Source organism: Mus musculus, chromosome 4, assembly GCF_000001635.26.
Source record: "Mus musculus strain C57BL/6J chromosome 4, GRCm38.p6 C57BL/6J".
NCBI lineage: Eukaryota > Metazoa > Chordata > Mammalia > Rodentia > Muridae > Mus > Mus musculus.
In genome coordinates, this window is record NC_000070.6 from 88,356,677 (window position 1) to 88,370,733 (window position 14,057).

At 41.7% G+C, this 14,057-nt stretch overlaps 1 protein-coding gene across 4 annotated transcripts in view; it reads left to right on the plus strand.

Annotated features, from left to right (window-relative positions):
• Focad (focadhesin) overlaps positions 1-14,057 on the plus strand; it is a 316,392-nt gene that overhangs the window by 262,057 nt on the left and 40,278 nt on the right. For all 4 annotated transcript variants that reach the window (XM_030253421.1, NM_001081184.1, XM_011250013.2 and 1 more), the window contains 5 exons: positions 768-887; positions 2,571-2,693; positions 3,151-3,228; positions 3,841-3,912; positions 11,997-12,099. In XM_030253421.1, the coding sequence (XP_030109281.1) occupies positions 768-887; positions 2,571-2,693; positions 3,151-3,228; positions 3,841-3,912; positions 11,997-12,099 (496 nt within the window). The remainder of the gene's footprint in view (positions 1-767; positions 888-2,570; positions 2,694-3,150; positions 3,229-3,840; positions 3,913-11,996; positions 12,100-14,057) is intronic.

Genomic DNA, 14,057 nt, shown 5'->3' on the forward strand with positions numbered 1-14,057 from the left:
CCATTATCAGGTTTTCTTTATTTGCTTGTTCATCATTTACTTGCTAAGTTTGCACACCATACAATGATGGCTGCAAAACCCCTCTCAGTTTCACACAGTTCCTGTTCATTCATGCTCTTGGGCCCTCCAGGGGATTGGAAACATAACTGTGTTTCACATCTTTACCGCCCTCTCCTGGGAGTGTGGGTGGAGTACATGGCACTTCATAGCCAGTGAAGATCTATTTCTGTGTGCTGTTGAAATGTGCTGTGTTGTGGCATGGCACTGCAAGTCAGCTCTGGTTTAGAAGACTGGTCCTCAGCCTTCCCAACGCTGCAGCCCTTTAATACAGTTCCTCAAGTTGTGGTGACTCCCAGCCATAAAATTATTTTTGTTGCTACCTCATAAGTGTGATTTTGCTACTGTTTTGAATTGTAATGTAAATATTTTTGGAGATACAGGATTTCCAAAGGGGCCATGACCTACAGGGTTGAGAACCATTGGTTTAATGGCTTAAGACCTTCATTTGAATCCTGGTTTTGTCGCATAGCTATGTGCACTTGAACCTCCAAATCCTAGCTAAGATGATCCCCATCTAGAGCCTGTTGTGAAACACAGTAGAAGTCAGACAGCAAACTGTTACCCAGTTTGGGGTATCTATATCTAATTTCAGTTATTCTGGGGAGAACTCTGGATGAGCTTAGCAACTAAGCTGTGGTCTTTGTTTTTTTTTTTTTTTTTTTTTATCTGTAAGCAAACATTTTTTTCCTGCTCTGTTTTCTTCTCAGGTCCTCGTCTACACACTTAGCTGTGTGTGTACATCAGCATTCAGTGCTGGCATTATTGAAGCTGCAGAGGCTGAAGATATTATGAGCAAGCTTCAGCTGTTGGTGGAGAACAACCAGCAGGTTGTAATGTATTCCTCAATGGTCTCTCTCCTTAGCTTCTTGGTGCCGTTGCATGCTGCTGTCTGACTCACTTCCTGGGATGGACCCTGTTCTGTCTAGACCGGGACCAGCAGCCAGTGGCCACCAGATGCTCTTCTCTTGTTTTATGTCTCAGCTTCTGTGGACATTTGGCTGAGAACATGTTGATTGGGCAGAGGTGTCCAGATTGGGGGTAGCTCTGGCTGAGCTAGAACTGGAATATGTAGACCAGGCTGGCCCCATTGGAGATCTGCTTGCCTCTACCTTCCCAGTGCTGGAATTGAAAGTGTGTGCCACCATGTCCAGCTTTGTGTTGTTTTTGATTTTTCTTTTTCTTTTCTTTTTTTCTTTTCTTTTTTTTTGAGACAGGGTTTCTCTGTATAGCCTTGGCTGTCCTGGAACTCACTTTGTAGACCAGGCTGGCCTCGAACTCAGAAATCCGCCTGCCTCTGCCTCCCAAGTGCTGGGACTAAAGGCGTGCGCCACCACGCCCGGCTAATTTTTCTTTTTCAAATCATTACTCTACATTCATAAAATCCTAAAATATGTGTCTAGAATGAAGTTCAAGTAAGGCAAGAAACTGTGTTGAGGGGACACAGGAATTTAAATTTGTAAGACATACATAAGAGTAATGATAAAACTTTATAAAGTTATGAATGCTTATTGGGCTCTGATTAAGTTAGACTCTGGCAAACTGAAGACAGATAATCTCTATTCATAAGTGATGATGTAAAGGGATGTTTAAATTGTTAAAAATTATGCTTAAAATGATCACTCTTAAATAATAATCACTCTTTAAAAAGGAACCTTTGACATGCGCTGTGCTCTATGCTTAGCGACATGAGCTAATCACAAGAAAACGCTGCCCAGTTGAGCTTGTGTGAGATACTTAGAGTCGAATCACAGGGACAGGAAGTAGCCTCTAGGGTAGGGTTGGGAAGGTTTAGTAGCAGAGTTTTTATTTTTCAAGATGACAGTAGCTCTGAATGTGGTTGTAAAACTGTGGATGTTCTTGGTGCCTGTGAACTGCTATCTGTGCTTGAGACAATGAAAAAGAATTGTAATTATACCTGCCAAAGAATTGTAATTATACCTGTCTGACTCTTCAGAAAGCCTTCTCCATGTCTTAGTGTTGGCCTTTGTGAGTTATATCAGGAGCCACTGACCGTAGTGGCATCACTACTATTTCGTGGGCCTATCGTGTGTTCGGGATATGCTCTGCAATAACAAAGTCAGAAGGGTGACATCACTACTATTTCGTGGGCCTATCATGTGTTCAGGATATGCTCTGCAATAACAAAGTCAGAAGGGTGACATCACTACTATTTCGTGGGCCTATCATGTGTTCAGGATATGCTCTGCAATAACAAAGTCAGAAGGGTTCCTATGCTGCACATTTTCTTGCATAGGAGGTGATTTGACCTTGGTTGGTAAACCTCCAGCCTTTCACTCATACCCTGTCCTGAGAATTTAGATTCATTGATTGACAGTAAGAATTATTCTCCCAAGGCAACTCCTTACAGACAGACTCTGTTTCCAAAATCTATATTAAACTTAGGGATAGGAACCCTAGAAATGCTTGATTTGCTGTATACATTATATATGTTCTATATGACTCCTAATCTACGGCTTGCTTTTCCTCACCCCTATTTTTATTTGTACCAGACCTCAGGCTTTGCACTGGCATTAGGAAACTTGGTTTATGGTTTGTCTGTGTGTGGACATGGAAAAGCTGAAGACTTGGGCAACAGACTTCGCCCCAGCTGGATTAAAGTTGTCCTGACAGAGGTAAGAAGTCACCTTCTGTATGCTATTATAAATTTTATAAAGGACAAAAGGACTGATTTATTGGATTCTTTATAGGAACTGCTAAATTATGTAGCATATATAGGTAATTTCAAGTGAAAGAGATGTATACTTTTATAAGTAGTTTAACATGTCAACCATTGTAGATTTTTTTATTTTTTAAAAGCTGGCTACTTGTTATACCTTAATTTTTAAAACAATGTTAGATTTTCTGGGAAAATAGACAGCTTCTTTTCATTTCTAAGACATAAAGATCTTAATGTTTTACTTTGTTTTAGTCTGTTTTTATTTGGGGGTATCAATTATCAATTATTAGTCATATTGATCCTATGTATTTATTTCAATCTTAGTCAATTACTTGACTATGTAACACTAACTTACATAAATTTCAAACGCAAGAGCTATTTTGCTTCTGACTCTTTTGATTCTTGGTTTGCAGGGTGCCCCCACCATGCTCTGTCTGGCTGCCCTTCATGGCCTGGTGGCACTGGTAGGCTCTGATGTGGATGTCATGCAGGTAAAGCCAGGACCTCTGAAGGGGGGGATTTAGATGAGGGCATAACCATAGCAGCAGTACAGTGGTGTTAGTGTACTATCCTAGGAGCAAAGACGTTTATGTTCATAGCAATAGTTACTTCGGGGCCTTCAGTACCCCCTCTGTGAAAAAGTACTCTTGGCTGAGAATTCTTTCTGGAGAGATCTGTTCCTTGTTCTTAGTTTATAGGAATTAAACCTCCCAAGGTAAGTACCTTCCATAGTTTCCTGCCCAAGAGAGTGACTGAAGCATAAGAAATTTCAAAATTCATGCACAGGAACTACAGTTCATACCTATAATGTTCCAGCTTAAATCTTTGCAAATGTTTTATTCTGAAACATTATCCCAGTGGACATAAGCGTGTGTAAGTTTATCACAGTTCTGAATTGCAGGCCTTTGTTCATGCAGTACAACTTCCAGGCACTGCTGTGTGTACCACTGTGAATAGGTGCTAAGAAATCAATGTAAATAAATCCTGGGCCCTGCCTTTGCGGGGATCAGCACTTAGGGGCTTGAAATATTCTGAGAACTGGTAAATCATCTCATACCTAGATGACTGCTCACGCCCTGGGTCATTTCTGCTTATTCTTTCAGCTGAAGTCAGAAGCCATCCAGAACACCCACTTTCAAGCAAGACTTAATGAAGTCATTCGAACCTTAACTGAGGTAAGAAGAGGATCTTGCAGTCCCTGGGTGGGACACAGATATCCTCTGTTACCTTTTTCTACTGTTTGTTGTAGTGTGTCTTTCCTGGCAAATAGGAAAGTCTAACATTCCTGCTGAGTTCATGGGGTGTTTCAGAGTAGTAAACAGGCCTGTGTTCATTGACAAATATGCCCTGCTCCTGGAATAAAAGAAAACTGACTTTTTTTTTTGAGTTACATTCTTATTGATTCGCCTTTAAAAATTAAACATGGAGAGAACCTGACAGCTTCTGGAACAGGCGGAAGCACAGAGGCGCTGAGGCAGCACCCTGTGTGGGCCGGGGACAGCCGGCCACCTTCCGGACCAGAGGACAGGTGCCCGCCCGGCTGGGGAGGCGACCTAAGCCACAGCAGCAGCGGTCGCCATCTTGGTCTGGGACCCGCCGAACTTAGGGAATTAGTCTGAACAGGTGAGAGGGTGCGCCAGAGAACCTGACAACTTCTGGAACAGGCGGAAGCACAGAGGCGCTGAGGCAGCACCCTTTGTGGGCCGGGGACAGCCGGCCACCGTCCGGACCGGAGGACAGGTGCCCGCCCGGCTGGGGAGGCGGCCTAAGCCACAGCAGCAGCGGTCGCCATCTTGGTCCGAGACCCGCCGAACTTAGGAAATTAGTCTGAACAGGTGAGAGGGTGCGCCAGAGAACCTGACAGCTTCTGGAACAGGCAGAAGCACAGAGGCGCTGAGGCAGCACCCTGTGTGGGCCGGGGACAGCCGGCCACCTTCCGGACCGGAGGACAGGTGCCCACCCGGCAGGGGAGGCGGCCTAAGCCACAGCAGCAGCGGTCGCCATCTTGGTCCCGGGACTCCAAGGAACTTAGGAATTTAGTCTGCGTAGGTGAGAGTCTGTACCACCTGGGAACTGCCAAAGCAACACAGTGTCTGAGAAAGGTCCTGTTTTGGGCCTTCTTCTTCGGCCAGGAGGAGGTCCAAATACAAGATATCTGCGCACCTTCCCTGTAAGAGAGCTTGCCAGCAGAGAGTGCTCTGAGCACTGAAACTCAGAGGAGAGAATCTGTCTCCCAGGTCTGCTGATAGACGGTAACAGAATCACCAGAAGAACAATCTCTAAACAGAGTCAACTATAACTACTAACTCCAGAGATTACCAGATGGCGAAAGGTAAACGGAGGAATCTTACTAACAGGAACCAAGACCACTCACCATCACCAGAACCCAGCACACCCACTTCGCCCAGTCCAGGGAACCCCAACACACCTGAGAACCTAGACCTAGATTTAAAAGCATATCTCATGATGATGGTAGAGGACATCAAGAAGGACTTTAATAAATCACTTAAAGAAATACAGGAGAACACTGCTAAAGAGTTACAAGTCCTTAAAGAAAAACAGGAAAACACAATCAAACAGGTAGAAGTCCTTACAGAAAAAGAGGAAAAAACATACAAACAGGTGATGGAAATGAACAAAACCATACTAGACCTAAAAAGGGAAGTAGACACAATAAAGAAAATTCAAAGCGAGGCAACACTAGAGATAGAAACCCTAGGAAAGAAATCTGGAACCATAGATTTGAGCATCAGCAACAGAATACAAGAGATGGAAGAGAGAATCTCAGGTGCAGAAGATTCCATAGAGAACATCGGCACAACAATCAAAGAAAATGGAAAATGCAAAAAGATCCTAACTCAAAATATCCAGGAAATCCAGGACACAATAAGAAGACCAAACGTACGGATAATAGGAGTGGATGAGAATGAAGATTTTCAACTCAAAGGTCCAGCAAACATCTTCAACAAAATTATTGAAGAAAACTTCCCAAATCTAAAGAATGAGATGCATATGAACATACAAGAAGCCTACAGAACTCCAAATAGACTGGACCAGAAAAGAAATTCCTCCCGACACATAATAATCAGAACATCAAATGCACTAAATAAAGATAGAATACTAAAAGCAGTAAGGGAAAAAGGTCAAGTAACATATAAAGGCAAGCCTATCAGAATTACACCAGATTTTTCACCAGAGACTATGAAAGCCAGAAGAGCCTGGACAGATGTTATACAGACACTAAGAGAACACAAACTGCAGCCCAGGCTACTATACCCAGCCAAACTCTCAATTATCATAGAGGGAGAAACCAAAGTATTCCACGACAAAACCAAATTCACGCATTATCTCTCCACGAATCCAGCCCTTCAAAGGATAATAACAGAAAAAAACCAATACAAGAACGGGAACAACGCCCTAGAAAAAACAAGAAGGTAATCCCTCAACAAACCTAAAAGAAGACAGCCACAAGAACAGAATGCCACCTTTAACAACTAAAATAACAGGAAGCAACAATTACTTTTCCTTAATATCTCTTAACATCAATGGTCTCAACTCGCCAATAAAAAGACATAGACTAACAAACTGGCTACACAAACAAGACCCAACATTTTGCTGCTTACAGGAAACTCATCTCAGAGAAAAAGATAGACACTACCTCAGAATGAAAGGCTGGAAAACAATTTTCCAAGCAAATGGTATGAAGAAACAAGCAGGAGTAGCCATCCTAATATCTGATAAGATTGACTTCCAACCCAAAGTCATCAAAAAAGACAAGGAGGGACACTTCATTCTCATCAAAGGTAAAATCCTCCAAGAGGAACTCTCAATTCTGAATATCTATGCTCCAAATACAAGAGCAGCCACATTCACTAAAGAAACTTTAGTAAAGCTCAAAGCACACATTGCGCCTCACACAATAATAGTGGGAGACTTCAACACACCACTTTCACCAATGGACAGATCATGGAAACAGAAACTAAACAGGGACACACTGAAACTAACAGAAGTGATGAAACAAATGGATCTGACAGATATCTACAGAACATTTTTCCCTAAAACAAAAGGATATACCTTCTTCTCAGCACCTCATGGTACCTTCTCCAAAATTGACCACATAATAGGTCACAAATCAGGCCTCAACAGATTCAAAAATATTGAAATTGTCCCATGTATCCTATCAGATCACCATGCACTAAGGCTGATCTTCAATAACAAAATAAATAACAGAAAGCCAACATTCACATGGAAACTGAACAACACTCTTCTCAATGATACCTTGGTCAAGGAAGGAATAAAGAAAGAAATTAAAGACTTTTTAGAGTTTAATGAAAATGAAGCCACAACGTACCCAAACCTTTGGGACACAATGAAAGCATTTCTAAGAGGGAAACTCATAGCTATGAGTGCCTTCAAGAAAAAACGGGAGAGAGCACATACTAGCAGCTTGACAACACATCTAAAAGCTCTAGAAAAAAAGGAAGCAAATTCACCCAAGAGGAGTAGACGGCAGGAAATAATCAAACTCAGGGGTGAAATCAACCAAGTGGAAACAAGAAGAACTATTCAAAGAATTAACCAAACGAGGAGTTGGTTCTTTGAGAAAATCAACAAGATAGATAAACCCTTAGCTAGACTCACTAAAGGGCACAGGGACAAAATCCTAATTAACAAAATCAGAAATGAAAAGGGAGACATAACAACAGATCCTGAAGAAATCCAAAACACCATCAGATCCTTCTACAAAAGGCTATACTCAACAAAACTGGAAAACCTGGACGAAATGGACAAATTTCTGGACAGATACCAGGTACCAAAGTTGAATCAGGATCAAGTTGACCTTCTAAACAGTCCCATATCCCCTAAAGAAATAGAAGCAGTTATTAATAGTCTCCCAGCCAAAAAAAGCCCAGGACCAGACGGGTTTAGTGCAGAGTTCTATCAGACCTTCAAAGAAGATCTAACTCCAGTTCTGCACAAACTTTTTCACAAGATAGAAGTAGAAGGTATTCTACCCAACTCATTTTATGAAGCCACTATTACTCTGATACCTAAACCACAGAAAGATCCAACAAAGATAGAGAACTTCAGACCAATTTCTCTTATGAACATCGATGCAAAAATTCTTAATAAAATTCTCGCTAACCGAATCCAAGAACACATTAAAGCAATCATCCATCCTGACCAAGTAGGTTTTATTCCAGGGATGCAGGGATGGTTTAATATACGAAAATCCATCAATGTAATCCATTATATAAACAAACTCAAAGACAAAAACCACATGATCATCTCGTTAGATGCAGAAAAAGCATTTGACAAGATCCAACACCCATTCATGATAAAAGTTCTGGAAAGATCAGGAATTCAAGGCCAATACCTAAACATGATAAAAGCAATCTACAGCAAACCAGTAGCCAACATCAAAGTAAATGGAGAGAAGCTGGAAGCAATCCCACTAAAATCAGGGACTAGACAAGGCTGCCCACTTTCTCCCTACCTTTTCAACATAGTACTTGAAGTATTAGCCAGAGCAATTCGACAACAAAAGGAGATCAAGGGGATACAAATTGGAAAAGAGGAAGTCAAAATATCACTTTTTGCAGATGATATGATAGTATATATAAGTGACCCTAAAAATTCCAACAGAGAACTCCTAAACCTGATAAACAGCTTCGGTGAAGTAGCTGGATATAAAATTAACTCAAACAAGTCAATGGCCTTTCTCTACACAAAGAATAAACAGGCTGAGAAAGAAATTAGGGAAACAACACCCTTCTCAATAGCCACAAATAATATAAAATATCTCGGCGTGACTCTAACGAAGGAAGTGAAAGATCTGTATGATAAAAACTTCAAGTCCCTGAAGAAAGAAATTAAAGAAGATCTCAGAAGATGGAAAGATCTCCCATGCTCATGGATTGGCAGGACCAACATTGTAAAAATGGCTATCTTGCCAAAAGCAATCTACAGATTCAATGCAATCCCCATTAAAATTCCAACTCAATTCTTCAACGAATTAGAAGGAGCAATTTGCAAATTCATCTGGAATAACAAAAAACCGAGGATAGCAAAAACTCTTCTCAAGGATAAAAGAACCTCTGGTGGAATCACCATGCCTGACCTAAAGCTTTACTACAGAGCAATTGTGATAAAAACTGCATGGTACTGGTATAGAGACAGACAAGTGGACCAATGGAATAGAATTGAAGACCCAGAAATGAACCCACACACCTATGGTCACTTGATCTTCGACAAGGGAGCCAAAACCATCCAGTGGAAGAAAGACAGCATTTTCAACAATTGGTGCTGGCACAACTGGTTGTTATCATGTAGAAGAATGCGAATGGATCCATACTTATCTCCTTGTACTAAGGTCAAATCTAAGTGGATCAAGGAACTTCACATAAAACCAGAGACACTGAAACTTATAGAGGAGAAAGTGGGGAAAAGCCTTGAAGATATGGGCACAGGGGAAAAATTCCTGAACAGAACAGCAATGGCTTGTGCTGTAAGATCGAGAATTGACAAATGGGACCTAATGAAACTCCAAAGTTTCTGCAAGGCAAAAGACACTGTCTATAAGACAAAAAGACCACCAACAGACTGGGAAAGGATCTTTACCTATCCTAAATCAGATAGGGGACTAATATCCAACATATATAAAGAACTCAAGAAGGTGGACCTCAGAAAATCAAATAACCCCCTTAAAAAATGGGGCTCAGAACTGAACAAAGAATTCTCACCTGAGGAATACCGAATGGCAGAGAAGCACCTGAAAAAATGTTCAACATCCTTAATCATCAGGGAAATGCAAATCAAAACAACCCTGAGATTCCACCTCACACCAGTGAGAATGGCTAAGATCAAAAATTCAGGTGACAGCAGATGCTGGCGAGGATGTGGAGAAAGAGGAACACTCCTCCATTGTTGGTGGGATTGCAGGCTTGTACAACCACTCTGGAAATCAGTCTGGCGGTTCCTCAGAAAATTGGACATAGTACTACCGGAGGATCCAGCAATACCTCTCCTGGGCATATATCCAGAAGAAGCCCCAACTGGTAAGAAGGACACATGCTCCACTATGTTCATAGCAGCCTTATTTATAATAGCCAGAAACTGGAAAGAACCCAGATGCCCCTCAACAGAGGAATGGATACAGAAAATGTGGTACATCTACACAATGGAGTACTACTCAGCTATTAAAAAGAATGAATTTATGAAATTCCTAGCCAAATGGATGGACCTGGAGAGCATCATCCTGAGTGAGGTAACACAATCACAAAGGAACTCACACAATATGTACTCACTGATAAGTGGATACTAGCCCAAAACCTAGGATACCCACGATATAAGATACAATTTCCTAAACACATGAAACTCAAGAAAAATGAAGACTGAAGTGTGGACACTATGCCCCTCCTTAGAAGTGGGAACAAAACACCCATGGAAGGAGTTACAGAAACAAAGTTTGGAGCTGAGATGAAAGGATGGACCATGTAGAGACTGCCATATCCAGGGATCCACCCCATAATCAGCATCCAAACGCTGACACCATTGCATATACTAGCAAGATTTTATCGAAAGGACCCAGATGTAGCTGTCTCTTGTGAGACTATGCCGGGGCCTAGCAAACACAGAAGTGGATGCTCACAGTCAGCTAATGGATGGATCACAGGGCTCCCAATGGAGGAGCTAGAGAAAGTACCCAAGGAGCTAAAGGGATCTTCAACCCTATAGGTGGAACAACATTATGAACTAACCAGTACCCCTGAGCTCTTGACTCTAGCTGCATATGTATCAAAAGATGGCCTAGTCGGCCATCACTGGAAAGAGAGGCCCATTGGACACGCAGACTTTGTGTGTCCCGGTACAGGGGAACGCCAGGGCCAAAGGGGGGAGTGGGTGGGTAGGGGAGTGGGGGTGGGTGGGTAAGGGGGACTTTTGGTATAGCATTGGAAATGTAAATGAGCTAAATACCTAATAAAAAATGGAAAAAAAAAAAATAAAAAAAAAAAAATAAAAATTAAACATGGCCTTGCAAGGGTTATCCAGCTTTTTGGGACAAGAACAAAAGGAAGATGGCCAAAGGGCAGGCCAGATACCAGGGAAGCAACGGTCAGATGGCACTAGTTCAGATGAGTAAATAATTACCATTGTTGTTCTTGTGAGGTGAGATCATCTTCTTTATTATCTTTATTGTTTAAAATGTCATGGTTGCTGAATCAACTTTGGAAGTACAGGCTGAAAGAAGTGGAGCAGTGCCGCAGCCACGCTGAGTGTGTGGTGGCACCTCTTCCCGAGCCTCGTGCCCAGCCTGGGCTTTTGTGTTTGCCGTTCTTGCTATACCCAGTGCTTTCCAGCTTACTTTTCTCCCATTTAGTAAACTTGTTTTCATTCTTATAAAACACGGCTAATTATAATACCTAGCACATAAAGAAGTTTTAGTAATTCATGTTGTAAAAGCATGCATTTCTGGGCAGAGAAAAAAAATATTTTACATATATGGATAAGAATGTGCTCAAAAAAAGGAATTTTACTGAAACTTAAGTTGTTAAAAGTTGGAAGAATTAGAAAACTGTTATTTTAAAGTGCTCATGGATTATAGTAAGAAATGATAGAAATTATTTAAAGAAAGCAGTATGCTATAATTTTAGAGATACTTTATTCTTAAGTCACGTTCCCTTCCTTCCTACGTTTTGAATTTTCTTTTCTTTTGAGTCAGGATCTCATGTGTTGCAGACTAGCCTTAAACTGTGTAGTTGAGGATGACTCTCAACTCTTGATCCTCTTGCTGCTGCCTCCCAACAGGCTGGGATGACAGGCATGAGCCACCACATTTGGTCTATGCAGTGCTGGAGCTGAACCCATGGCCTTGTGTACACCAGGCAAACACGCTACCAACTGAGCTACATCCTCAGACACTTTCTGAGGTTTCTTTTACCAGTTTTATTTTTTATTTTTTATTTATTTTTTTTAACCAGGCTTGCTCAGTAAAAACCTTAGAATGCTGCCAGTACTTTCTGCTGTGACTGGTTGTTTGCTCAATTGACTGATGGACTGATTCACTCAGCAAATGCTCATCAGTTGGCTCTGAGATGCAGGTCTAGTGTAGGAGCTGCACATGAGCATCCTGTTCTAGAGCTGCTCATTCCCACCCCGGCCTCTACCTCCTGCTCTGTCCATGAGACTTTACAGTGGCCTCTTATTAAACAAAGCTAGGACCGTGCCCCATGACTGTACCGCTGTGTTTCAACAACAGGTTATCAGTGTCTCAGGAGTGATTGGCCTTCAATCAAATGCCATATGGCTGCTGGGACATCTTCATCTGTCTACCTTGTCTTCAAATCAAAGCAGAACTTCCGGTAAGATGAAAGTCCTAATAGACCAGAGCTGGGAGAAGGGATGGCTGATTCTGGGTTCTGTACTTTAAGGGGATTGTCCACATGATGGGTGTTAGGATCTTTAGTTTTGTTTCTGAGCAAAATGAAGTAAAGAGAGACTTTCCAGACTTAACTCCAGGTCACATGGCAGAAAGTGGTGCTTTGAATGTAGATTTATTGACCTCCAAACTCCATGTTTGTTCACACCTTCTCTCTGCCTTCCTTGAGGATAGTGTGGGCGGGCATCAGTCAAATTCCTGCACTTTACAAATGAACAATATGCAACTAAGAAATATTGCATGCGTTATATGCACGGTTTATATCCTGACAAGTCCATAAACAAATGGGTCCTTGAAGTTTGGAACACTTTCTGTTTTTACCAAGGGTAATAGTGCCAGGTTTCATTTTAAAATCTCTTTATATAGAGCTGCATAGTGAGACCCCTTTCTCATAAAAACCTGCTTCTTTACTTCTGACTGAGATTTTTCTACCCAATGGCTTTATAAAGGTAAAGAGCACATTCAAAGATGTGTACCTCCTTGGGACTTGGAATCCTAGCTCTTCAAGTAATAAAGCCCTCTCTATTTGTATCTTTCGATAAAAGCAATAAAAACATTACAATTCCATGTGCTTAATATCTGTTTTTACTTGGAGATTTTCTTGGGGAAAGAACCACCATAATATATCTGACCCTGGGTCTTGGTAAGTGGCGTTTTGACCCAGTGGACATCTTGTCTCTGCCCCACAGAGGCTTAGAAAACAAAGATCCCTCACTAAATTTAGCTTCACATACTCCCGGCATCTCATCTACCAGCACGACCATGAACGTGGGCCTCTGTAACTTTGTTGTCCTTATCTTGGTCACTCTGCAGCTTTGGGAAGAGGATTGTGGTCCACAGCCTGCACTACATAAGGAACTTTATATAGCTGGAAGTTGTCATATTATTATAGGAAAAGGAATTTGAAGGCACCAAAATGATACAAGAAACCCTTACTAGTGTTAGTTTTGAAAGTCAGGGCTCTTACAGTATCCTGGTAAAACAGCATGTAGTACCAGAGTTTGGTAGTTTGGTTTTTTTTTGTTTTTTGTTTGTTTGTTTGGTTGGTTGGTTGGTTTTGGTTTGTGGGGGGGGGGGTGGAGGGGGGAGGTAGACTTATAGTTGTATTACAGAGCACTTGGTCCATGTACTCAGATCAATCAGCTCACTTAGTGGTGAGTCATCTTACTCCCAGGTCCTTTCGAACAAAATAATTGTGTATCTGGAAAAGCACAGCTACTTGTTCCTGGTGGAATTTTCCAGTTGAGCCATTCATTGCAGTAAAGCTGTCTCATGAAACAATTATGGGGCACTGGAAGGAAAAGGATGTAGGGCACTCTCAGGGCTCAACTAGCAGAAATGTCACTGACTCACGGGTTCAGGTCAGCAGCCACGTTGGGTTCTTTGTACATGTTGGTCACTGGAAGGTCTCTAGCTTAGGTAAGAGATCATCGTGCTGTTAATTAACACTGGGTCTTGAATGTCTTCGGTTCGTACAGTTAATACATCATCCCCTGAGGAAGCCTCTAGGACAGGGACAGTGCCCACGCTTAGATACCCAACAGACTCCTTGCCCACCCTGAGGAGGCCACGGGATTGGAGCTTGTTGGTGTGGCAGTATGCAGGGGTTTTTTTTGTTTGTTTGTTTTGTTTTGTTTTTACCACTTCACTGGAGTAGCCTTCCTTTGTTTGTTCTTTTTTTCAGTCTCTCCTAAGTTTGTCACCATTTTAAATTTTCCTGTATAGCCTAGGTGATTACCTTAATCTAATAGACTTCATTGCAGCCAGAGTATTATGCAGAGATTAATGGCATAAACATCCCCACCTTGTCGCCAGGTTGACACAGCAGCATGAGATCATTACCTCTCCTTCATTAGCCTTACCAAGTTCACTAGTTAATTT